This window comes from Rattus rattus, chromosome 1 (genome assembly GCF_011064425.1).
Source record: "Rattus rattus isolate New Zealand chromosome 1, Rrattus_CSIRO_v1, whole genome shotgun sequence".
Taxonomy (NCBI): domain Eukaryota; kingdom Metazoa; phylum Chordata; class Mammalia; order Rodentia; family Muridae; genus Rattus; species Rattus rattus.
In genome coordinates this window covers 192,676,871-192,704,125 of record NC_046154.1, presented here as the reverse complement: position 1 = coordinate 192,704,125, position 27,255 = coordinate 192,676,871, and the positions used below count along the sequence as shown (strand labels likewise).

Genomic DNA, 27,255 nt, shown 5'->3' with positions numbered 1-27,255 from the left:
ATAAGTATATGAGACTATAATGGTATGGTCTCATTACTTTGCAAAATTAAAGTAATGCAGATCCAATATAAGTGACTATTATAGCTTCCCAAATAAGCAGAATACAGATTCAGTTACTAAGACCCTTTAAAGTGGTTCCACTGAGTTATACTACATGGGTGTATTCTGTGTGTGACTTGATGCTCTAATGTGTACATAACCATCAGTGCAATGTAATTCTGACTCCAAAATAATCCTATTATCCTGCTATAGTGGCTTCCATATTTGTCCCCAGCCACTCGCTGATCTTCATCAATATAGATTAGCTTCTAGAAATTTTTACATAAATAAGGTTAATTATGCAGCATCGTTAATTTTAAAAACAGCACATTGTTTTGGGGCTCATTCATGCTTTATTCTGCCCTCAGTGGTTCATTTATTTTGGTTCATTTTGAGCAGTACTTTGTTGTATTTATTCTACATTTTATTCTTTGCCGTTGATGATGGCTATTTAGGTTATGCCTCATTTTTAGGCGTTGAAAATTCAGCTTTCATGAGAATTTGTATGCTCTTGCCTTTTGTGGATATACCTGGGATGCAGAAAGTCCTCAATTATAAGGCTATCCTCTGAGATTCCTCAGTTTATGGAGGGTTATGGCACTACTCCTTTTCAAAGTTATTTGACAAACTCTCGATTATGTTGTAACCGAGGTTGTTACATGTGTGGTACCAAATCTGAGAATGTTTATTTTCTCATCCTTTTACCTCGTCTGCTGCTGGTATTTTTCCTATGTCTGTACCTAAGAAGCTCCCCATGACTACTTATCCCACCATGTTAAATCCTGCCCATCAGTCACCTTATCTGAATTTGCCCTACTTGATTAGTCCTTGATTGATTAACCTGTGACACTGTTGTCCAGACTTTGGTGCCTTCATGGTTCTGGATGCTAATATAAAACCATGTATAATCAAGGATTTAAAACTTTGTACCAACCAACAAGCTCTTCCTCATCTTACTTGTTTTTAATTGCATGTGTGTGCGTGTTCTATATATGTATGTAAGAGTACACATATTGGTGTCATTGTCATGCATATGAAGTATGTGTCAGAGCACGTAGAGTCCAGAGGTCTGCTATTTTTTGGGCATCACTCTCCAGGAACCAAACACCCTGTTTTCTGTGTTCTGGCAGTCACTGCAGGCTGGCCAAACAGGGGGCCTCAGGAATCTCTACCTGTCTTTGTCTAGTGGCGCTGGATTAAAAGCACGTACCACCATAGGTGGTGGGAATGGAACCTGGCTCTTTATGTTTGTGTAATAAGTGCCTTTTCAGCTGTGTATGTGTTTGTACTGCTCAATAGTCATTTGCAATCCACTAACTACCCTTCAGTGCATTTCCCTTGGATCACAGACTTCTACGTGACCTATCTGAGCCCAAGTCTTCAGACCTATCTAGCCCTAAGGGATCTGCTCGCTCAGCTGGGAGTGAGTGCTGGGCTCCATATTGCTCATAAAGATCCGTAGGATTCAGAAATGGCTCTTCATGCAACCAGGATTCATCCTGGGAAAAAATTGTGCATAGGTCTGTCTGTTTCCACAAGTACCTGATGCTGGGGCAGCTCCTGTGGTAACCATATACTAATGACAGGCAAAGTTGATACACTGTGGGTCTGTTATGTAGCTTATTAATATGTAAGCTGCAGTACCAGGGAGATGTTAGTGATCCCCAACTCCCTCAAAAAGTACAGGAGCCAATCAATCTGATGCAACTCACGGCAGGGTATTTATTCTATTCAAGCTAGCTTGGGACCCCTCCTCCCCAAAAGCACCTTTGTCAGGCAGATGTTTTGGTGGTGGTGGAATCCTCAAAGTTTATTGGAACAAGGCTTTATAGTAAGCAGCAAGTAGGGGATGAGTGTGCAAGCATTAGTTGGAAAGCTACTGTGGCCTTCAACATAACTGGCTGTTGCTGGGAGTCACATCATAAACTAACATCTGCTCCCCTCTGCAATGGTGGTCGTTAGGCAGGGGGTGGGTGGACTTGTAACCTGGGGGTGCAGGTTTGTTGGGGGAATAATCTGGAGATGCTGGTCTTGTTGGAGAAAAGCCTAGAGACTAGAACTAGGCTTGGGTTTTATTTAGGGGCAACATGGAAACTAATGCTAGGTTCCAGCCTGTTAGTTTACCTGAGTTCAAACTTAGGTCTGGTTCTCTAAAATGGAGTCTGAACTTAAAAGATTTGGCCTCTCAAGGCAGCATTTTTAATTTGTAAAGGGGGTAAATTCACCTGTTAGGTACTTTCTCTATATACTACTTGTGTGGTCTATAGCTCCCCCATTATGAAGCCAACCCATCAGCCTCCTTTCTGTTTATCCTCCTTTCTGTTACTTTTATATCTTAGCACTGAAGTATTTGCTATCCTCCTTTAAGATACACTTGCATGGGTCTTCAAATAAACTGGCTTTTAATTCTGCTCACATAGCAAGTAAGGGTAATTATATCGGAGAGGACTGCTTTGTCCACATTTTCTATACTTATTCATCCTGGAACATATTTCCTAGCACTTATAGTCAGTACATTTCTTTCTTTTTTCACTCACTGCTTCTTAGATAAACCTCTCCATGCATAAGTACCACAATGATACTACCAGATAGTAGGGAGCTTGAAGGACAGCACCAAACAATATGTACAGGGTGGCAATTCTTAGTTTTTGCACGCATGACTTTTTTTTTCCTACATAAAATCCTATGAATGAACAGATTAACCCACATCCCTGCTAAAATTCTCATTACCATTTAAAACCCAATAAATATCATTTTCAAGAATCTCCCATACAGATATTTTTCTCCTCTCTCATAGTATTTTAAATATTTTATTTTTCTATATAATAGTTGTTATGCTTTCATTCTACATTTAATATATAGTGGAATTAGATATGCTTGACTTACTTTAATATATATTTAGATTTCAGAACATCACCAATATTTAAAAGATATTTTTGAATTCAAAAACAAAGTCAATCGGATGCTAAGACCAATCTATTCAATTGTTTGTTGTGAAATATTTAAAGCATATGTAAACAGGATGAATGCTATTATGCTGATATCAATGTACTCACCACCAGCTTTCAAACATTGATATGAAGACATTCATTACTCATGTGGTGGTCCTACAATCTTTTCTCTTTCTTTCTCCTCAAGAGCAAGCATGATTTTGAAGTTAGTGTCTTTATTATCGGTTCATGTGAGTGAGTGCATGGATATTTTTTATTGTTATCTTTGTCTGTCTGCATGTGAGAAGATGTGTATACACTAGGCTGTATTATTTTGAATGTTTCTAATGAGCATATGGGTCATCTTCTACCTTCTTCCTTTATTACTGTGTTCCTGAGATTGTCTATGTCAATGGCTGTAGTGGTAGAACCCAGGGGAGAGGTCACTTATTTTAATCGCTATGTTGTATTCCTTCTTTGTGTATTCTTTTGGTAGAAAGACATATAACCATATAAATTCACCTTTTCACCTTTAGAAATAATACTATATAGGACATTCTCATACAATTTGATGGTAGCCTTGGGATACATTACTCCATTATTGAGACAGATTTCCATTTTGGAGGGCTGGCGGGTGTTTACGGTGATTAAGAATACATGTATAGGAGCCAAGGTTCAAGTCCTTTTTGGCCCTTGCTGGCACTGCCAGGATGCAGTGAACACCAGCCATTTTCTACTCTCAGTGTGTGTGCCTTATTTCAGCCCTCGGCATCAAGCAGTCAACCTGGCACTGGTCTTTTCAGCCCTCAGGGTGTCTGGCCAGAGCCCATCCATAGCTGCTAGTGCTACTTTTGGAGCAAGAGACCAGCAGGTTCGTAGCTTCACATAACAACTACTTTGCTGTTGGGCTCCATTTCTGATCCACTGAGAGGTTTATTTTTTGAGCCTGGGGATTAGTGTATTTTAAATACTTTATTTACTATACTGCTATGAATCTGGCGCAGGGGAAGTGAGTGAAACGTGAACTTCTTTGCTCATCATAATCAGACGTTGATAATACCTGGACGACCTTTTAAAATAAGCACATATTTTTAGACCCGTCTAATCAGGGATTTTTTGAGCTGGAAGGCATTTAAAGAAAAGGCCAATAACTTTACTTTATAGCTGAGGGAATTGTGGTCCTGAGAACCTAAGTGATTTACTGATGTCACATCTGTAGTTGATGGTGGCAAGCCCAGACCGAAGCCCGTGGGTCCCTTCTATTCTTCCTTTGCAACTGCATGCACTGTTACGGTTTTCTCTATAAGCCGAGATTAAATGTAGCATTCTATTTTAACAGGAGCAAAAGAACATACAGGAATTTAAGAAATTAGAAAAAAAATGACACCACGTCTTAAAACTAGTATGAAATGTTTTCTCTTCGAAGAGAAGAGTTGAGATAAAGTGACAATACTCTTCCTTCTGCACTGGGCTGAATATATTTTCATTAGAAGGCGCAATGCCTTTGACTCTGGGTTCCTGCCACGTTTGGTTTCCTTGCCTTTACTGAAACTTATTAGGATGGGCTCATCAATAATGTTGCAGATCCCTCCATCCCCCTGGAGTGCTGGGCCCGATATGAAGTGTGATGAACGAGTATGACCGACATCGATGGAGATAGCCTGTATTTCTACTGTCATATAGACATGGCTGAGTGTTTAATATAAGAAAAAGTAATAGAGAACAAGCGTTCCTTCTTATTAGGATTTCTGAACGTTTTAAGTTGTGAAATTTAGGATGCAGTGTGGTTAAAAAACTTTGGAACTCTTTTATTCTATTTCTAGATCTTTTAGCTGTGCCTAAGCATCCTTATGCTGCTATGGAGAACTGGGGACTAAGTATTTTTGTGGAACAAAGAATACTGCTGGATCCCAGTGTGTCATCTATTTCTTATTTGCTGGATGTCACCATGGTCATTGTTCATGAAATATGTCACCAGGTACGAGAAGAGGACCAGGTGTAAGTATAAATGTGAAATTGTCTGGAATGCGGGGTGACTTCGGAAACCCGGAGGAGGGGCTCAGTCCGTATCCTCCCATCTATGCTTCACACAGAGCGCCGTGCACCTCTGTGCACGTGGCGTATCATTTTTCTCGGGTGATAAGGTAAGCGCGTGTAGGCAGGCTGATGGTATCCAGTAAGCAACTGTCACTGGGTTTAGCTGAAACGTGTGATGGAGTGGCTGCCCCTTCAGAGTCCCTGCCTGTTTGCTGATCAGCGGTGCTCCCATTTCTTTGGTTATTAGTGTGTCCATATGGAAAGTACAGTGAGAGAAATGATTTATTGCTTTGCGGAGAGACGCATGTGAGTTTTGCGCATCAGTCAGAATTTCCTTTTGCCAGAAGTGGTTTGTTAGTTTTCTTTCCCGGTCACGTAGACACAGAGGGAGCCTTTCACTAACTCAGCTATAGACTCTCTGTTCTCAAATGAATGTTTGTTTTCAACTAGGCATAGTAATAAATTCATACGTAAATTGGAAGGCTTCATGGTGAAGCCTAAATGAAATCTAATCTCATTTTGATTTTTATAAACTTTCTTATTAGTGGAAGGTAGTAACACGATAGTTTGCAACACTTGTTAAATCGTGAATTTAGTGAGAAAAAAAAAGCGATTGTAAATGAACATTGCTAATAGAAAGCAATAGCCATCCTACTCTCTAGGAACTTTGGGTGCTATTTACGCCTTTAACTTCCAAAATCTCACTGTAGTGCAGTGTGACGTTGTATATTATAAACTGCAAGTCCCTTAAAAATCCAGAAAATCTGCCAAAAAAGTCACTTGACAAGTGCTGGTAGTGAAAAAGGTGAGCAGTTAAGTGCTTATAAATGAACCTGATTTAATGACGTCTACACTGAGTGGCTATTGGTCTGAATATCTTTTTCTGTCACTGTGAACCAGTGACAGAATTGTGCCCTTGTGCCCAGTAAGCCAGACATGTTTCTGATCTCAGGTTAAAGAGGCATCACTGCAGGAATAACTGGGTTCCTTCAGATTGGTTCCCCCTTGACTTACCGTTCTAAAGCAAATGTAAGTTCCTCTTGGCAAATTCCTGTAAGTGATGTTAGATACAGTTCTGTTGAGACAAGGCACAGAGAGTCCTGGAATTGCCCAGGGCTCTGTATTTCCCACAGTTCCTACTGTGTGTTTATTTCCTTTGCTAGCTCAGTGGTCAAGGCCACTTACCATGAAGACATGAAGCAGAAGTTATGAGAAATATATGTCTTGATCTTCACTAAGATTGTCCCATGTGATTTCTCTATTACACACCCCCCCAACCCATTTGTTGTCACAATTCCAAAGACAGGTTGTCAATTTGGAAGAGAAATGTGTATTTTGTATACAGTAAATATTAGAGTAGAGGCTTCATAGCCATTACCATATTTGGAGCAATCTCTTATTTATATTTGAATTAGAGACTCTTTCAATGAAATGATACTTTACTATTAATATCGAAACACTATGTAAGGTCCCCAAGTTATCCTCGTGATGACTCTTGAAGTTGTGTATGATCTAGTTTGTCTTTATCCATCAAGACTGTTTCATTCTTCCTTCAGCCTGCTCAACCAGAATCCAGCTTTCCGATCTCTGTTTCTCAAAGAACACATTCCCACACAGAGTCCCACACTGTGCCTTACTTACATCTGCTGTCTGTGTGGACTCTTCCTGCTCAGGGCTATCTCTTGTCTCCTTATTACTAAAAGTTCCAGTTCAATTGTCAACTGTGTAGAGAATGGTTTTGCTTCGACAACTACAAGCGGTCCCATCTCCTATGCTGTGATGAATTGAACTTATGCTGTTACTTATTTTTTAATTATGTATCATGCATAATAATCATCACCTGTATGAAAATGGACATTCTCTATGTTTTCTCCATTGAGTTTCAAGCCTTTTTTGAATGTTCATGGCTGGTAATATGTTTTTGATAAAAAATTAAAGGTTCCAGAGTAGCAAATTGTTATTTAACCAAAACACCACGGAAACCTTTGCATATCAGATTTTACTGGCTCAGTTTTGATTTATCATGAGATCTTCAGAACCTTTGGTTGGATTCATTAGCCACTGTAGGATCTGAGTGGCCTCTGTGTCAGAGAGAGATCGTTTATTATCTCCCGATGAGCTAACGCCTCTCCAGGCAGCACTTTTGGACCACCAGCTAGAGTCTTTTGCATCCTCAGCAGATACTGTCTATTCTGAATTTCCACTCATTTATCTCCGTCTGTCCCTGTCATGTCACAAGTCTTTTCTTCTGTACGAGAGGCCCTTTGATCTCTGAAGTCCGTTGTCACCAGCTTTGATTCCTGGATCATTTCTACCAACTTAAGTATTCACATCGGGTTCCTTGACTGTCATTTTGTTCTTCACTGAACACATTCATAAAATATTAGTGTTAGAGGCTGGAGAGGTGGCTCAGTGGTTAAGAGGCCCTGAGTTCACTGCCAGAGGCTCCGAGTCCAGTTTCCAGCAACCATAGGGTGGCTCACAATCATATACAGTTTGACCTAATGCCCTCTTCTGGCATGTAGGTTTATACGCAGATAGAGCACCCATCTACATAAATAGATAAATCATTTGAAAAATTAATTATTCTATTTATTTGCATTCCAGATGTTTCTCCCTTTCCCAGCTCCCCCTCTCACAGTTCTTCATCCCATTCCCCCTTATCCTTGCCTCTGAGAGGGTGATATATCCTGGGAATCCCCCTTCTCTAGGGCCTCAAGTTTCTACAGGTTTAGGTACATCCCCTCCAACTGAGGCCAGAGAAGTCTTCTGCTACATACGTGCCTGGTGTGCCCAAGAACAGCCCTTATATGCTCTTTGATTGGTGGCTTAGTCTCTGAGAGCTCCTAGGAGTCCGGATTAGTGAGACTGTTGTTCTTCCTATGGGATTGCCATCCCTTTCAGTTCCTTCGATTCTTCTCCTAACTCTTCCATAGGTGTCCCTGACTTTAGTCTAATGGTTGGCTATAAGTATCTGCATCTGTCTCAGTCAGTTGCTGGTAGGGTCTCTCAAGGACAGCCATGCTATGCTCCTGTTTGTAAGCACAGTATGATATCAGAAATAGTGTCAGGGTCTGTACTCTCTCTGACCCCTGAAATGGATCCCAAGTTGGGACGGGTACTGAAGACTAGTGTTATTCAAGAAGTCATGTTCATCACTACAGTCTTACCATAATACACTTTCAGATCACAGAATCAAATCGGGGATGACTTCCAGTTATGATAATCACAGTTTAGTCCATTTGCTTTTAGATAAAATCACTCTGAGATAGATGCTGCTTTTTCTATCTGTCTGCCTTTCTCTCTCTCTCTCTCTCTCTCTCTCTCTCTCTCTCTCTCTCTCTCCTTTTTCTCCCTCTCTTTCCTTCTTTTTTTCTTTCTTTCCTTTTTTATTCTTTTCCTGATGTCTATTCCTTTTGTTCCTGCAGTGGTTTGGTGACCTTGTGACTCCAGTGTGGTGGGAAGATGTGTGGTTGAAGGAAGGCTTTGCTCACTACTTTGAATTTGTGGGTACAGACTACCTCTACCCTGCCTGGAACATGGTAAGTGCCTTTTTCTCTAATTGAATGGAATTTCCAGGGAAAGGGTGAGGTTCTGTGCACTGAGTTTATGCCTTGATTAGAGGTACCTGAAAACACTGGTCAGTACATCAGTAAACTGTACTGAGTGAAGACTTTTGCAACTAAAGGAAAATGAATTCTTTTGCAACCAAAGGAACACTTGCTAGAATTTAAATGTGAGAGCTTCAAATGTTACCCCTTTCTTTGAAAAAGGAATCAAATGAAAACATACTTGTTATATATTGACTTCAAAATAATACAACTTATCTAAATGGAAACATTTTAGATCGTGGAGTTTTATAATATAAATGAATTATCCTTCAAAAGAGAGAGGTTGACTATAATTGACAATTGATATTTTAGGTATATAGAGCATTTTAAAATAAATAGTAAGGAGATAATATTGCTTCCAAGATATGAAATATACAGATAAAATGTTATGATGTGTCATTTCTACATTTTAGAATTGGGCAACTTTATAAGATATCTGTTACTTTACATATAACATTGTACATATTATGTATATACTCTAGGAATGTTCATAACTATGAATACAGAGTAAGGTTCTTTGACTTCAAGCTGTGATGTTTTAAATCTCCCCAGAATAAAAAGAGGATATTATTGTTTTATGTCTTTTTTACATCACTTTTCCATTTTAGATAAGCTTCCATTTATCTATAGTTGACCTTGTTGCTATTAAATAGAACCTATAGTATATATTGTTTTAGAGCTGAATATTAGGGTAAAATTGAAACTTATTTTAATTGGTATGAGTACATTGAGTAAAAATTTCAGTGTGCCAACATTTACCTCTTTGAGGATCAAATTTAACTTATGATACATCTATCCTTAGACATGCACATACATGTATACATATACACTCATACATATTTGCCTCTATCACTACAGGGATCTCTCCACAGTCAATGTACCCAATGGCCTTATTTTGGGAGATTTATTTTACATTCATTAAATGATCACGTTGACCTATGCCATAAATTTATCACTTCAGAAAGGATTTTTACAGTCATTATATTATTTTGAGATGAAAGCACTTAATATAAGACTTACTGATCTAGCAAATTGTTAGTGTGGCACCTATGGCCAGCTGAAGGCATAGTGGTGTACTATCAATTCCATGACTTAATCTTCAACTTATTCTTCTTTCATGTGTCCTTTGTATAACACATTCTTTCCTCCCCCGGCACCTGCTTCTGCCAAACCACAAACTCTAATTCCATACATTCCACTATTTTAGATTTTGCATATTCATTAAACTATGAAGCATTGTCCTGTACTTGGTTTGTTTCACTTAGCATAATATCATGGTCCACTCACATCATAAATGGCAGAATTTTCTTCTAGTTTAATGGCTGACTCTCCCGTCATATGTTCAACCACAGTTTCCTTATACACCCATATTTCCTTATATACCCATCAGTGGTCACTTTCTCATGTATCATGTTCTCTTGTGAACATCAGAGTTCATGTTATCATGTATGTTCTCTTGTGACCTTCTGTTTAGTAACAGTGGATGAGGTTACCTCGTTGCCATTCTTTTATCTATGAGTCAACGAGCATGGAGACCATGCTTAACTCCAAAATTATCTGAAAGCAGTACATTTTCTACCACAAATTCAGCTGGCTCCTGTTGAGAAAAAAGGTTAACTTTTTAGAGAAAAATTTACAATAGTGTGGTTGTATCAATGGGCTTTAATTATATACTTGTGCTTCTACCTGTACTTTACATATGCAGCACGTTAATGTGTCTAGTTATGTATTTATGATGCAATGAAAAATAATGTTATTTGAAGCATTTCATCATAACATTGAAATAAATTAGAACTCCAGTTAGTGCTGGTGTTGTGACTTAATGGTAGAATGCTTGCTTCTCATGAAGTTCAGAGGTAACATGCTTGCTTAGAATATGCAAGACCTTTTGTTTGGTCTTCAAAACTAAAAATAAAAGAAAATGCTCTTAAAGAACTTTAAAGTTATCACTATTACATAGTACTAGAAGTATTCATTAACAAATGTGAAAATTTAAAACTTAAATGTTTAAGATTATTAACACATCTCAAAAGAGTATCTTTTGTATTTTAGATGACTTTAAACCAGCTTTAAAAATTTCATTACATGGTGGATTATTACCAATTTATAATTTCATTATGTCTCAATATTAAAATATGTTCTTATTACAAATGACATGTCGCCCATATAGGTAAGGCTTTTTTTAAAAAGCTCATTCAACTGCTTGTAATAAAATCCTCTCTATTCATCATTATGAAATGTACATCTTAGATTAAAAAGTAATCAGCAGAATTGTACGTGGGGTGAAATCTGATAGGTTTCGATGGTTTTAAGCATGACCGCATAGCCTCAGTTTCAATGTTCTTAGAGTTTGTCTTGAAATGTTTTGTGTGTTTTATTAGCTAACTTATAAATGTTAAGTCTTAATGGAGAAGATTTCCCAAGATGTTTTGAAAATGAGCATAAGTGACATATTTGAGACCTTTGTCCATTTATAGATTATATACCCGAAGCATGGGAACCTTAAGGTATTAAAATTTTATTTATTGCGAGTCAATACATAATAATGACTTGCAAATTAATACTGGTACCATTACAGTGACTCAAAAATTCACCCTATCGAACTGAGACTTGAAAGCTCTATTACCATTAAAATGACTATTGATAATGAGTAGAAGCAAATATTCTTGATTTTCAGTTTTAAGAAGCACAAATACTTTCTGATCTTTGGTAGCTTTTTGTTTCTAGGAATGGAGTTTTTAATTTAATGAATTATTTCAATATGCAAAACTCACAAAACCCAAGATAAGGAAGTCTATGTTTAGATTGCCCCTCCATAAAATATTAATATCTTCTGTGAAAATAGAATTTCAAGAATAAGTTAGCCACATAAATAAAAAAGAATGTCAAGTGTCGGTATGGCTGTGCCAGCATTATTTTTCATAATGGCGTCAGCAAAAGAGTGAAAGAAATACTCCACAGAATAAGAGTGATGGCTGTGTCAGCAGCAGCTCACGGCTGTGGAATGCGCTGAAGCTCCTCTGTGAGTGTGTGTCTTGGGCTGCACTGGAGCTGAGCTGAAAATGGAAAAGCCAGGAGCCAGGCTCATGTCAGGAGTAAAGACATTCCAAAGGTTGGCCTTGTTTTTATCTAATCTCAAAAACCAGTGCTTTTGATAGTTTTTAGACACTCGGACTTAAACACTGAGATAGAATTCATTTGCTGGGAACATTACTATAACAGTATCCCTTGTATGGGGCAGCAATAAAGAATCCCAGAATTATATGGTATTGTTAAGGAGCTCTTATTGCGATTTGGGCTAGCAGTTGCTCAGAAGAATTGGGAGTTATGATTATTTGAGTGGCCAGGTATTTTCAGAACCAGTAGTCAATACTAAAGCAATCAGTGTTCAGATTACATCTACTACACTGAATTAAAAAATGCAATAATATCTACCCCCACCCCGGAGAACATGCCTGAATTTACCATTTTATAGAAATGAGTCCTTGTAGGTAGTATGATGTAAGGTCAGGAGAAAGGATGGGAAAAATATCAACTCAGAATTTAAGCAACTTTTTTTAGTTTATGGCTAAGGTTATACTTTCTGGGGTGAATTTTCTTTTTGGTGCTTGATGTAATTTTATCACTCTTGGCTAGTGGGAACATTACTGAATGGCTCACATCCCAGTTTGGTATTGATGGACATTTACATTAAATTCCATTGTGATTGGAATTTAGCTTAGTGGTAGCGCTCTTGCCTTGCCTGTACTAAGGCCTTTCCTTGATCCCTATACTTAAGAGAGAAAAAGGACGTTTTCTCAGAAGGGAGAAAAGGAGTCACTGACATATACTTAACATTCTTTGGTACCACTTGACCACTTTCATTTGAAAACAAGTTTATGGTAACATAATTTTAATTTTGGCAAAGGGGCATAGTACATTTTCTATGAGGAATCTCTTAGTTATGGATTAGATTCTGATGTGGGTCAAAACATACCCCCTGAGTATGTTATAGAGGTTGTCATGATGATTTGCTTTAAATGGTTTGTAGGCAACTGCTCCAGTCTCATGGCGGTCTCTAAGAATGTACTTCATTTATGGCTATTAACCATGGTCTCTGTTGGTTTATTAAAGAAACAAAGCTGCCATGTAGCCTCTGATAGCAGTAAACTTAAAGTTACACACTGATAGCACACGGATTGTCAATTTTCCCTGTTTTTTAAAAGAACCCTAAACATGAAGAAAATTAATGTAAATTAATCAACTGGACTTCATTATGTTAAAAACTTAGAGTATCTGAAGTGTATTGCCTAAATCATTAACAAATGACCCGAGTTTGGTTACAGGCAGAACTGCAAAAAGGAAAATAAACTGCTATGAGGCCAGTATCAATGTAATAAAATGATTCCCGCATTTTAAATTGTTGTGTTTTCATTTAAAAAGGAAGAGCAGAACCCTTCACCATCTGAAATATTGAGCTTATTGAGTTATTTTTTATTTAAACATAGATACATATCCCTTAATCATTTTAACCCGTAAAGAATACTCTGGTAGTCAGAGGGGAAAATGAAGAAGTGTTTGACTGAGGTTGGCATTTTACTTGTTCGGTGAGCTATTCATTTCTTATGTCCACATGTGACTCGGTAGCTGTATGGATAGTACTGTCACACCTTTTAAAACGATATTTAATATGCATTCCAATGAGAGTTGGTATATTGCCATGCTATTGCCTGTCATTCAGCAGAATAAAGATATATTCGCCTAGTATCAAGGGACAAGGGATAGGCTAACAGGAATACAAGTTTTAAAATCTTACTTTGTAAGTACTGAATATCAGTACACATATGAACACACTTAATTCTCCCTATACTTGTGATCGTGTGTTGTGGTCAAGGTCCACATATGGCCTAAGTAAGCCCAATTAATCAGAAATGGGAATTAGAAGGTGATCCAATTGTTTTTAGCTGGATGGTATTTTAGTTTCAAGTGACTCTAAATGTGGAAAAAATTTAAAGAGTTTCTAGCAATTCTTAAGGTTCTGTGTCATATTTTCTTTCATTGAATACATTTTGATTATGTTTTCTCCTCTTTGGTTCCCCTCAGACTGTGACCACTACCCCATCCACCATTAAAATTTTTACTATGCTTTCTTATTAGAAAACAAGCAGGCATGTCAAAATAATAACAAAGTAAGAATAAGGCCAGAATAGGGCAGAACAAGCAGGTAAAAACAGAAGTGGAATGGAAAGAACAAGAAACATACACAGACACTGACACATATATTTTTACACAGAGAAAACTCACTAAAAATAGAAAAAAGTCTAATGAAAATCAGCAAGATTAAAAATAAAATGCCCAGACAAAGCATTATAAGACAAAAATTGTCCTAAAATATCTTTGAGTTCTCTTTGGTTGGCCTGCCCTTAGGTGTGTTTTGTATGCTCACTGAAAGTCTATTGGAGGAATAATTTTTCCCCCCTTTGGAAGTGCAACTGTGTCATTTTGAACCTTAAAGACTTAAAAATGACATTTGCATTGAAAGACTAGAAATAAGTAGAAGGAGTACATACTTGAGTGTCTTGGGGTCTTGATCTTCAAAATAGGCTCATTATGTGTGTCTCCTTTACTCTCCCCTCTTTTATAGGGCCGGAGATGGGAACAGGAGGGATCAGGTTTGGGGAGGATGAAGGGGAGAGAGTGGTGGGAGAGACAGGTGGAATCAGGGGGCATCTCAGGATGAGCTGGAAACCCAGTGTAATGGACGCTCCCTTCTAAGACTCCTAGCAGTGGGAGATATGAAACCTGAACTGGCTACTTCCTGCAACCAGACCTTTAATACATTTTTACGTTAAAACTAATTGATAATTATTACTGTGTTTACATTTATTTATAGTTTTAAAAGTAAAACTATAAACTTTGACTTTGCTTGAACGTTTGAAGCTCTCTTTAGAGGAACTTAGAATTACGGGGTGTGTGTGTGTGTGTGTTTGTGTGTGTGTGTGTGTGTGTGTGTGTGTGTGTGTGTGTGTGTGTGTGTGTGTGTGTGTGTGTGTGTGTGTGTGTGTGTGTGTGTGTGAGTGTGTGTGTGTGTGTTTGTTTGTTTACATTCACTAAGACACTTGTAGAAAAGAGAGCATAAGGAAGCCCAGTTCAGCAGTGTGGCCACACATGCATGCCTGTCTGTTCAATGAGCATATGAGAAGTCTTTCAGAGAACTCCATCATTTGTTTTTATATGGTTGTTAAATTTTAAAATAAAGCTACATATGGAGAACTTAGCACATGTTCTTAATGGGTGCTTGTGTAAAAAGCAAGCTTTTTTCTTCTAGATAGTCATTGTTTCAGGTTTTTATACTTTAGACCTAGAGATCAAAGATAAATGAGCAATACCTGGGGAATAACGTATGTCTCCTGCAGAACTTGTTCAAATTTGCATGGTGCCAAAGCCTTTGAACATTTCCTTAGGAATTTCACAACCAATAAAAATTTAACAGGGTTAGACACTCTCTAGGACCAAACACCCAATTGAAGTTGAGCGTAATGCGATTTTGTCCTTTCTTACGCCTAGCTGTATTGCAATGGTTACTCTGCTCATTCCTTCAAAGAAGAGTCAACTGTAAACAGAATAGTCCAGCTTTCATCAATAAACAACACCAACATTCTATTGCAAAAACTTATGCCAAAATATCCCTTTATTTCTTCTTATTCCAAAATCCATAATATTGGCCATAAGATTATACCATATTTGATCTGTTATTTTCCTTGCTACTGGTAAGAAATGTTATCTTTATATAGCATAAAAATAATACAAACTAGTGGTATTCATAATTTTCTAGATAAAAAGCATTTGTTTATCACAGCTCTTAACCTGAGCACAACTGAAGCTGAGGCCTCAGGGAGCAGCTAAGGAAGAAATTACAACACAGCTCATTTCTGAGCTGCGAGAGGCTGTCTCAACCCATCACCCTTCTGAAGCTTCTCCTATCATTTATTAAGGTTCCTTAAAATTAGGTCTTGATATTACTAGACAAAGATTTCATAAATAATGAAGTAGCACATACAAGTAATAAAAAATTAAATCTATATCTATATCTATCTATCTATCTATCTATCTATCTATCTATCTATAGTGTTTTCTGTGAAGGAAGAATTTGGATAATTAGAACAATGTATACAAAATGACAAGTACTCTACGTACCAAACAACTCACATATTTCAGATGTCTGTGAGGTACAGTGAGACATTTGCTAGGCTGAGAGTTTCTATTTTCTGTGCTATATATTTAAAGTATATCAGACTAACTCCATCACTCTTCCGTTTGGAGGTCAAAAGGCTCTGCTTATTGGGGAATTCAAAATAAAATTTGGTGGGCCATCCTTTGACAGCGTTCTGAATAGTCTTTCTGGTTCTACCACTTATGTAGTCCTCTTTGGGAAATGTTCTTCTCCTTACCTTTTATCTGTTCTGGGGATTGAGGATAGAAAATTCTACCAATTACAGTCCTATTTTGGTCAGTTGGTATCATAATTATCTTTGAAACATGGAGATACCAAGGCATGCCATCTTTTCTCCTAGAATGTGCTTCAACAACACCTGTGTCCAATTAATTCCCCTAATCATTTTATGTTCTTCTCTGCAGGTTTTATTTATAGTTCGATGTTGCTCTTCTTCAGGGCTTGGAATATACGCTAGCTTGATAATTTTATATGAATTGGTTGCCTGCATTGATGCAGCTTCCCTTTCTATCCGTGCGTTTCATTCGTTCTGTTTATTTTAGGCGGTGATTTAACAAGTACCCAAATTCAGTCGCCTACTGTGGTGAACTCTATGGAGTAAACCTCACGTAGATGTGAGTTTATAACTGCTATGTAATGGCATTTTACATTCATATACATCACGTTTTATCTTCTGTATGGTGGTTTCAATATACATAAATTATTTCTCCCTCTATCTGACCAAGCATATCCCTGTCAGCAGTGGCTTTGTTTGCACAGCAGCTCAAACCACAGAGCTGTAACCTTTTCGAGACTCCTAAAATTCTCACATATGTTCTGAAAATAAAACACGCTCCATATGCCTCAAAGTTTTAGCCAAACCACAGAAAAGGACAGTTAATTAATCATTATTGTTTTATTTTAAATGTCTTACACTTTTTCTTTAACGGGTGAGATTTATTTTGCTACAGTGATGACTTCATTTCGATGCTGAATTTCTCTCTGCTTAGATATACCACGCTCCTGAATCTTGGTTATCTCTAAACTTGCTAACTTTGCCTAGAAGAGAGGCATATATTTTAAAATAAATTTCTCTCCACAAGGGAACAACAAGTAATTGCTCTTCTGTTTTCTTTTTGTTGTGTGGTAGTGATGGAGGTGATGCACTGTAATTTAAATACACTAGAGTCTTTCAATTGTCTGATTAAAACCAATTTAGAATACCTTTCCCTCCTGAGCAAACAGTTGCCATTAAGAGTATTCTGTTCCCATGCCTACTCCCTAGTGATCCAGTTTGAAGTACCTGGAATGTGATGTGCTCCAGACAATGATTAATTAAAATAAAAAAAATTCTGTGCAAAGTTCATTGCCTTACCTTAAAAAACATCATGGAAATATTCTATAAATTTCTAATTTCTCTTGAGAGATAATAGATTATATTACTTATTATCATGATTGAACATAATTTGGGGTCACACAAGAGAATATATTTTGTTTTCTTGCCAACTATTTTGATTTTACCTTTTGCATACCAAAAAGATGAAAGATTTCCAAGGATTAATGTGGATTTCCCTGTTCACCTTTCACAATTAAAAACTATTTACTGGATCATATTTATGCTAGTTCCTCTGTTAGGAACAGGGAGTAGAAGTATTCAAGAGAGGATTAAGTAATGATATCCTTTTGGTATCACAGGTTTGTTTTTTTTTTTAACCAGCTAAGCCAGATTATTTTTACCTTACAATGTCAGTTGATTTTAAGGTCTAGTTTCTTAGATTGAGAGGGATGTTTTCTGCCCATTCTGTAGGCTAAACTTCCAGCATTTTGATACTTTGTTGCCATGTGATCTTGTTTCTCCATGTTCAAAACACCTATGGAATTCATTCTTCTTTAGTTCCCAGAAAGTGTGAAGAATCAAAGAATTCTAATTTTCATGGCTGTTTGTCTTACCAACATCTCTCTTACTACTAGGTATTTACATATGATTTTATTTTTGCAGTCCAAATTTGGCTTTCTGGTGAGAAAACTTGTGAAACACATATTGAAATCTTACTAAGAACAGGCAATTATATAACATTTGTATGTATCCATCCTGTTGGATGCTATACTTTAGTATTTTCACTCTTTTCTGATGGATTCTTAGTCTAGCTTTTGCTTTGCGAAGGCAGAACCTTTGCTAACTACACAGTGGGTATGTTGTGTAATGCGATTCACAGTAGTCTGAGATGCTATTACTCATTTGCTATTACAGATGAGATTACTGTTCATCTGATCTGATTAAGTATATGGGCTCTCACAACGTTGTTATTGTTTGATGCCTCTTACTAAACTTTAAAGGTTACTAACCTTCTTATCTTCACTTGAAACAAATTATTCTCTGTTAAGACTAATGTTTCTCTAAGGTTGTTACTCAACAAATTGACCATTTATCACTTAAAAATACATTCATATAACCAATGAGAAATTTGTTACAAACCTAAGATGATTTTTGATCACATTTATTTCATTGGTTAAAATAAAATAACATTAGAAACTTGATAATCACATAAATAATATCTGGGAGTTGATGAGATCATCTTTAGAATTACCAGAGACTTGAATCGTAAAATTTTTTTCCATTACAATTTGAACAGAAATGTAATCTCTTTATAAACAATATAGTTTATTTTAAATAAATATTATATACAATGAATTATAGAGTTTTACTAATATATGCTGAATACTCTTAATTACATTCTGTCAATCAGACATTTATGCATCTTGATACACCTGCTATTTATATCTGCAGAGTACTGATGAACCTTTGCAGATGTCAGAACAGTTACCTGGTTTTGAGTTGGATGAGCAAATTTGACTCTGTTTACATGTCTTTTCAGTTGGTCAAAAATTAAGCATAAAAGAAAATATTTTTATGACTAAAGCACAGACAGGATTATTAAATATGATAGAAGCATTGCTTTTCGGAGAGGTGTAAATTATCTGAAGGATTCCCAAGGCCGTGACAACTTAGAAGAGGAGGAATGAACTGATGCCGACTCACAAAGGATAGGAGGCACCATTTCCTTACTAAGCAGAATGCCTCTTGAGGGTAGAGGCTCTTACTTCACTGGAATTCATACTATTTAGTGTCACAGATATGAGATGTTCGATAATGAGAGTGTGCCCCAAACTTGACAGTCGACTACATACTGATTGTCAACAGAGAATTAACGGAATACTGTAACATTTTCCATCTTTGTATTGGAGCTCATTCCTTGAGATATGAGTGGGTACTGGAATTAGAAACTGATTAGATTTTAAAGAGTGAAGTTAAACTGCCTAGCTGTTTGATAGAAAACAGGGAAAGATGTCGAGAAATCTATACATTTGTGTCTATAGAGAGGTATATGTAGTACCTCATAGGACATATGGAGATTATTCTCAGGGAGTTAGAGAGACTGTTAGGACAGAAAGCATTAGTTAACATGTCCATAATTGATAGCATGACCTACATTGGAAGCATACTCAGAGCTATTCTGTTAGACTCTGGATTACCATAATTAATTAAAATTGAGTGATAGTAAAATATATTTGGAGGATCAGAAAAGATGTTTATATAATCTGTATTTTTAAAGACATTTTAACTACTGTAATTTTATTAATTTTTAAATTTTCAGTTTTGAGATTACAATATAATCACAGCACTTCTCTCTTCTGTTTCCTCCCTCCGCGTTCTCCCATATATCCCTTCATGCTCGCCTTCAGCATCATGGCCTATCTTTCAGTAACTCTTAGTCTACAGTTTTCAACTCACCATACAGCTGAGGCTGGCCTTCAGCTCTCAGTTGGTCTGAACTGCCCTCCCCGAGTGCTGGGATTGCAGGACTTGTTGACAATATTGTTGTATTTTACAAGATCATGGACACATCAGTAAATGGTTCAGTGTTTGGTTCTGTACAACTCAGAGCACATTTTGTGTTTCCTCTTGCCTTTTCCCCTTGGCCACATCAAGCCTTGGATAATATGGAACATGACATGTTGAGCTTGGATGTTAAAATAAGGTACCAGCAATTGAAGATGCAATCTCTGAGGAGCTACAACTTAACCCACTGTCTCTGAGTTAGTCACGTTTGAGAGCATCATAGCTCATAAAGACGTGTGCTTGCATTTATCCAGGATTCTGAGAGGTTTATAAAGTCTTCAAAGATATTTTTATGGAAATATGACTTCACTTTTAGTGTATTCATTGGGGAAGATTTCAGAAGAAATTCATGGTAGAGTCATAGTAGAAAGTACGTTGGATGGATAAATTCATCCATGTCAGAAGGTATACGTGAAGTCACAGAGTAATACTCTATCACTACAGAGCTGCCTTGAGCCTCGTGTGCGTGCAGCGCTTTCCACAGAAGGTTATGTAAACAAATGTTGAGCTAAACATTTTAGTTGACTGCTTGTTTCATTGTAGGCATTGATGGTGATTACTTTTTAAATTATTCTTCAATGTCTGCTATATATGTGTGTTTATACACGTTTGACTTTAATACAAATGAGCTGCTTGAACAAGCTGCACATAAAATGATTATTAACATCTTGGGCGTGTGTATTTTAAACGCCAGCCTTTGAAATGTTAATTTTGAAGTGCATTACTATATGAAAACAACATTTGTTTTCGCTAGCTCTTTATTTTTATTTTGTCTGACAGTATGATTTGGCTGTGGGTAAAATATTAACTACTCAGTTAAATGGCGGTATAATTTTTACAAATAAATCTGTTTCAAATAGAATGCTTAAAATACTCTTAAAATACTATGGAAACCAGAATCAAGACCTACAATGCATAAAGTTATTTCAATGTTATAAGAACTCACATCCAAATAATTTCTAACTTTTACAAATAGGACATTGTGTTATAAGTTCCTAAACTATGACAACTGTAATGTTGGCCATTTTATGTGGATAAAACTTTATTTTCCTTCATCGTATTTATTTTTATTGTTTGAATTCTTGATCTTCCTCCTCTGCTTTTCAGTTCTGTCATGGTGTGAATAGGTGGTGAAAACCAAGAGTAAAATGTCTAACTCTAAAATGATAGGTATGTTAGCAATCCTCATTCAAGCTTCTTACAAGGTAACAGATTCAGGTCAGTGTTGACCTGTGTGGGGTGCTAATACAAAGAATAATAAAAGTCTTTATCATGTGGGAGCTCAGATTTCAAACATAAAAGTATGATAGATCTTTATTCTTCTCTTCATGATAGAGTTAAGGCAGCGTGGTCACAGATATTAACAGCATTTTTACTTAAAACTTGTATTCTACTTTTCATTTCTACAGTACTCTATCCCACTAATACTGTATCCTCGCAGAATATCAAATACTCATATCTTGTTCTTTCTACTGCAAAATGCATTGCTGGAAGGTGGGAAGTGTACTTTTATTGTATTTCCCCAGAGCATAACATAGAATCTTCCACGAGGCGGACGGTAAATATATAAACTTGCCGTCTTCTGCTTTCTCCATTTTAAAAGACATTCTCATTAGATTGAATCCAGAGCTTAGACAACTGTCTTTACGGAAGAAAATATTGTGGCATTTAAAAATTAGAAAGAGGAAGTGCTTTACATAAATCTAAAATTAGCATAAATGTGTAATATCTGAACTCATGTTCATTATTTTAAGTGTACATCTGTGCCCATAGTTTTGTTTATGTCTACAGTGAATTTTCATGCAGGATTCTAAGGTATATATTTCATTTGCCTAATCTTGCTTCTCACAGAATGGGGCTAAATTTTATGGAAATACCTGGCACAGTATTTTGTCATCACAATACTGAAGTCTATATTGTGTGCTCTTTCTTCTCAATTGTGAAATCATTTTCAATTTCTCTTTCTAGTCACACATTGCTCTAGTCCACCAACTCCCTTCTCAAAGCGCAGGTCCTGTGATGTCATATAACTACAGCTTTCAAGGGACCTTGATGATTTTGATTCTGGGTGCCTCTGTCATCACTTGTGATTCACTTCCTACTCTGTGTCATACGTACCTCTCTGAATCAGACCCTCCAAGAGCTTATGCTAGAAGCTTTCCTTGGATTTTTAACAAATTCCTCTTTGCCCCAAATGTCCTTTACTGTCATTTATTCTTAGAATACTTAAATAATCCTTAAACCTTCAATTTAAACTCTTGCTTAGAAGCTTTACCCCCTCCCTCAGGCATAAGGAATCACAGCTTTCTCAATGTAGCCACTGGGTGTCCTGAGCCAACTTCAGTCTCACATATAAGTGGGTTGTGTTTCAATGTGTGTTTTGATCTTCGTCTCTCTTTCTACTCCTGTGTAGTCTTTGAATATAGGATTCATTGCTGTCTATCCTTAGAAGCCAGCATGTCATCTGGGATCTAGCAGGTGCTTCACAAATATACAGAGAGTGCTAACTCACTCATTTAATCTCCACAACTGTAATAAGAGAAGATACTGAGATTTCATGAGTTTGTGTGGTCTCAAAAGTTGTATGGCCGGAGAAAGGTGCGTATTTACTTCCAGTGCTAGGACTCGTTTGTGACGGGAATATCAAAAGAGTCATTATGTTCAGATTCATACAGATGCAACTCATGTATTCCTTGAGGATTTTCGTACTTTCTATATGTCTATAAATATTTTACCACCACATGAGTTGTCTCACCCTTGTCCCTTACCTTCCTTGTCTTTGGTTTGATGCAGCGTTCTCTGATCTCATTCTCTCTGACTTCCCTTTTTATTCTGTCTCTCTTTTTTGGTACCAGAGTTTGAAAGCCTGATTGTTATTGCATCCCGTTAACATTCCTCATCCTTTAGGAAGTAGCCAACAGCTTTAAGTATCCTTCTTCCTTGACAGTCCAAGTTCAGCGACTGTTTATAGGGTGGCCATCTTCCCATGGAACGCCTTAGGCTTGACATGTTCACTCAGAAGCCAGTTTGAAGCATCAAGGAGTATAATTACCCAGAAAGTTAATAATATGTAAAGAATTCTTAACTTCTTTCACATATACAGTTAATACTGGTCTATGATCTGCTGATTTTAAATCAACTTTAAAAGTGAATTCTGGGTCTCTATCCATGTTATTTAAAAACCACTCTGTATTTCCCAAAGATAATTTAGTCATTTCTCTAAGACCCAGGTCTTCACTTGCAGTTGTTTGCAGGAAGGCTCTTTGTGAACACCCATAGTCACTTTTCTCCATCATGTGCAAAACTCATTTATTTTTTTCATGTTCTCCAAACTTTACTTTCCCAACTTTTCTGTCTATCAACTCCTACTTTTCTGTTTAAATCTTATTATTGTTAAAAGCCACACAGTGATTTCAAAGCATGAAAAATGCTTAAAGTATCCATCCCTTAAAACCAACTCTCCTTCAGCAACAGACTGTCCTATGACATCATTTCCACTCCCTCCCTTAGGATAATGTTTACTTCCTGTCTGTTGGCTCTATTAGCCACCTTGTATACCACAGCTATAACAGTGGCTGTTTCTGCCCATTTATTAAGACCAAACTCTTCAACATGATAATTGAGGATTTGAGTGGTGTGGCTTTTTTAATTGCACGTTTACTCTGCCCTGGATTTGCCCCTTTCCAGCTGCTTCCCCTCTCATCCCTCAGCCACTTTCTTGGATGCTGCTTCCTCTGTTAAACCTTCCTGAACTAATGAATCATTTCCCCCTCTGTGTTTTGCAGCACCCACTGTATTATGACGGTGTTGGTGTGTACCTGTCTTTCTATTGTACTTCATTTCTATTCTGGAGTTCAAGATTATGAAGTAGGCTTTAGTTATCCATTTACTCCACAATTATAGAGTGTGAATTAAATATATATTTATTAAAGAAATAAATAGGCAAATAAGAAAGATGGATGTGTGGTTTTCATAAAAAAAATCTGTGGCCACTTACTCTTTCTTTTTCTTAGATGTTTCTGTAAAGTTCTCAAGTCCATATCAATAATCAATATATCTATATCTGTTCTATCTATCTATCTATCTATCTATCTATCTATCTATCTATCTATCATCTTTAGATAGTGGAAAACTAATGATATTTATATCACTGTAACTATTGAAATGAAGATATGTAAAAATTGTAATATCTACATTATCTCTGTGGAATTCATGGTTACTGTTAACACTGAATTTTTAAAAGATTTTAACATGCCCAACTTCTTTTATGTGTTACCTTTAAAAAGTGGTAGGTCATAAATTCTACAAGCCTTAATTATGGAGTGAAATAAAAAGTGAGGTATTGCATAATCAGTATGAGTATACTATATACACAGTGACACAACATACATGCACACACATACCGAATTTAAAAACTTAAAGGTCAGATCAATTTCTACCTCTTTAGAGAAAGTTCCCATAGATAATTTTATTATTGTATAACTTTGCTAAAAATCACTCTGGAAACTTTAATCCATAAAATAAAATTATTTAATTCACTATAGCCAACTATTTTATTTCATATCTTACCTTATATTACACAAACGACTTCTTTTATTTCAGTTTTTAGCATTCATAGCTCTAGATAAATGGTAGGAAATTAACTAAGGCTAGGTAAGGCTGGCTGTTGATACTGTAGGGCCATTGCTGTTGAAAATGATACATCCTTTAGCTGGAAAGTTTCTTACTTTGTAGAGAGGTAGGTGTTTATTTAAAAAAAAAAATCAGGGCCCTTTCTCCTGTGAACTGTTTATACTTCTGTCAAATTGAGTTTGCCTCTGGCTAGAATTTTCTGTTTCTTTTTCTTTTTTCCCCTCATCAGTATAATGTATTCTGTGTTCTGTGTTTTATATGTATTCCCTTCCCCGGGAGCTCAGCTCCCAACCTATTTTGGCACACAAGTCTTTTCTTCCATTATTTAATACGATTTTTTGAATGAGGTAGAAGGCAAATCAGTTACGAGTGATCTAGCTGTGCTAAAGTTAAATAATGGTAATTGAAATTATATTAGGTAGACAAGAATTAATTTTGCTTCCTCCCAAAAGTATGAGGTAATATATCATATATAATTGATACTTCCTTTAACATTAATATTCCTTTGTTGAAATTGAGTTTAGATTTCTCTTTTAAAACCTGTTTACTTTATGTCTTGCAAATCAAGGGCTGTTCATTAAAGTTTCATGTCGATCAATATGCATTTGGTGTTGATAAGCAATAGTTGATGCGCACCCATGTATATGCTCAGTTAACTTTCCTTCCTATACCATATTCCTTCTTTGTTTCCCTTTCTTTAGGTCCTGTGATTGGTGTGCTCTCAGCTCGAAATTACAACTCAATCCAAAATAATACAGTGTTTATCTGATTTCTCAGAGCGCACAGGCTCTCTGAGTTCAGAATTAGGTAGAGTAATTTAAGCATTGGAGTCTTTAATCTCAGTAATGATACTCCTCAGTCTTTAGCTATCTAGGGGGTTATTTAGGCTTGTTATCTTTTGCAACTTATTTTTCTGTCTCTTCCTCCATCCGTGAAGCCAGGTGGCCAGAAGGCCTAATAGCTGGCAGCATTTTTGTCAACAGCATCCAAACTGTTTCTTTAAAGCAGAATTTCTGAAACCAAAAATGGACCTTTCTCTACAGCTCGTTTTTAATATAGAAAGTCTGCTGTTATCAGAGAAATGTAGTAAATAGAGGAGGGTTCATGATTTCGGTAGTTTTCAGTACTTCATCGTGATAGATTATTAAGACTGTGCGATGTCAGCATTATGGCCTTTGATCTAAATGTGTGTGTACATATCCGTGCACACTATGGTGTGAGGAAAGCAATGGATTTTGCTGTATGCATTGTGGTTTCCCACCCAACACCTTTCCACTCTTCTGTGGAAAATAATTTGTATGGTGGGATATAGGAACAGGGAGAGAAAGAGAGAGAGAGAGAGAGAGAGAGAGAGAGAGAGAGAGAGAGAGAGAGAGAGAGATTAACCTGTTCTAATGAAACTAGGTCTAGTAGTTTGAACAGATAAGATTCCTGCATTGACTTGACCAGAAAATATTATTCGAGACTGGAATTTCCGTCTACATCCTGCAAAATACATGAACAAACTCTCATCTTATTCTTGCTCTCTCTCCACTCTTCACTCTTGCTTTATGCACTGATCAAACAGCCTGCTCCTCTTATTGCTTAGGGCATACAGTAGCCTATTGATTTTGTTTCATGTTATGTTTAAATCAACTGTCTTTATTTTATACTATCCTAAGGGGTTGTTTTATTTACTGAGCTTCCATTAGATCTGAGTCTCACGGCGTAAGACTGATGAACACCATCAGTTAAGTGACACACACGCTGTTCATGTTGTCTGGTACATCGTCCCCTAACCATGAATCACCTATAATATTACCCAATCTGCTGTATTCCAGGAAAAGCAGAGGTTCCTGACAGATGTTCTGCATGAAGTGATGCTGCTTGACGGTTTGGCCAGTTCCCATCCAGTATCACAGGAAGTGCTACGGGCAACAGATATTGACAAAGTGTTTGACTGGATCGCATACAAAAAGGTGGGATAGTTAAGAGCCACATGCTATAGAGATTTGTTTTCACTATTGGGATAGATGATGCACTTCATGCTAGAAGTCTTATGTTTTTCTAGTCTTTCTAGTGAATGAAAATGGATCGCAAATAGGAAAGGAATTAGGAATAGGAATAGGAAAGGTTCATGTCATCTTAGGAATAAAACCTCTCTGTAAATGAGTAAAATAGAATTGAGTGTTTGCCAAATAGTGCATGGAAATATTAAAAGTATTAATGAATAAATGTTTGGGAACTTCATTTGAAATTGCTGTACAAATGGTTTTATGTAAATGTCAGTGTTTGGTATTAAGAATGTTGGCCTAACTAGTGACAAACTCTTTATGCCCGTGCTCCCCAAATACTTGATTGACTTATGGAAATCGGTCTAGACAATTCCAGAACACCTGCATCTTTTAAGTAATTTTTAACAGAGTTTTGGGGAACAAAGCCAGATGGAATGCCAAAGTAAATAAAAATTAAAAGGTTTTTGAATGAGTGAGAAAAAATTGAACCAGTGACTAAATTCAATTGAGTTTTTTTTTCCACTGCTCAAAGGATTAGGATTTATCCTTAAATCTTGATCCTTGATTTAATTTTTACATGAGGATGTATATATTAGCCTTGTCATTTACTAGTCACTTACTGGTCAAAATGAAGGTAAGACTCATGTTATTTTTAGTGTAAATTTAATTACATTTATTGGAATTTCTATGTAGATATTATTGATGTCATAAGTTTTAAAAAATTACTAAGCTTATTTTGCTATGAAATATATTTATTTGTGAATATTAGAGATAAAATAATTTACCAGAAGTTCCTGCTGTTCTTATTAAGCTAATGTAAATACTTCATTTTTGTGTTCAGTAATGATTCTCTAAATAGTTACTAGTTAATGATGTAGGCAATAGTGTATAAAGGTGTTTTGTTAATTAAAAGTGTCAT

At 36.6% G+C, this 27,255-nt stretch overlaps 1 protein-coding gene across 1 annotated transcript in view; it reads left to right on the top strand.

The window, feature by feature from the left end:
* Window positions 1-27,255, top strand: part of Trhde (thyrotropin releasing hormone degrading enzyme) — a 403,812-nt gene that overhangs the window by 222,976 nt on the left and 153,581 nt on the right. Inside the window, exons 4-6 of the mRNA XM_032912469.1 lie at window positions 4,793-4,947; window positions 8,435-8,548; window positions 26,163-26,300. Of these exons, the coding sequence (XP_032768360.1) occupies window positions 4,793-4,947; window positions 8,435-8,548; window positions 26,163-26,300 (407 nt within the window). The remainder of the gene's footprint in view (window positions 1-4,792; window positions 4,948-8,434; window positions 8,549-26,162; window positions 26,301-27,255) is intronic.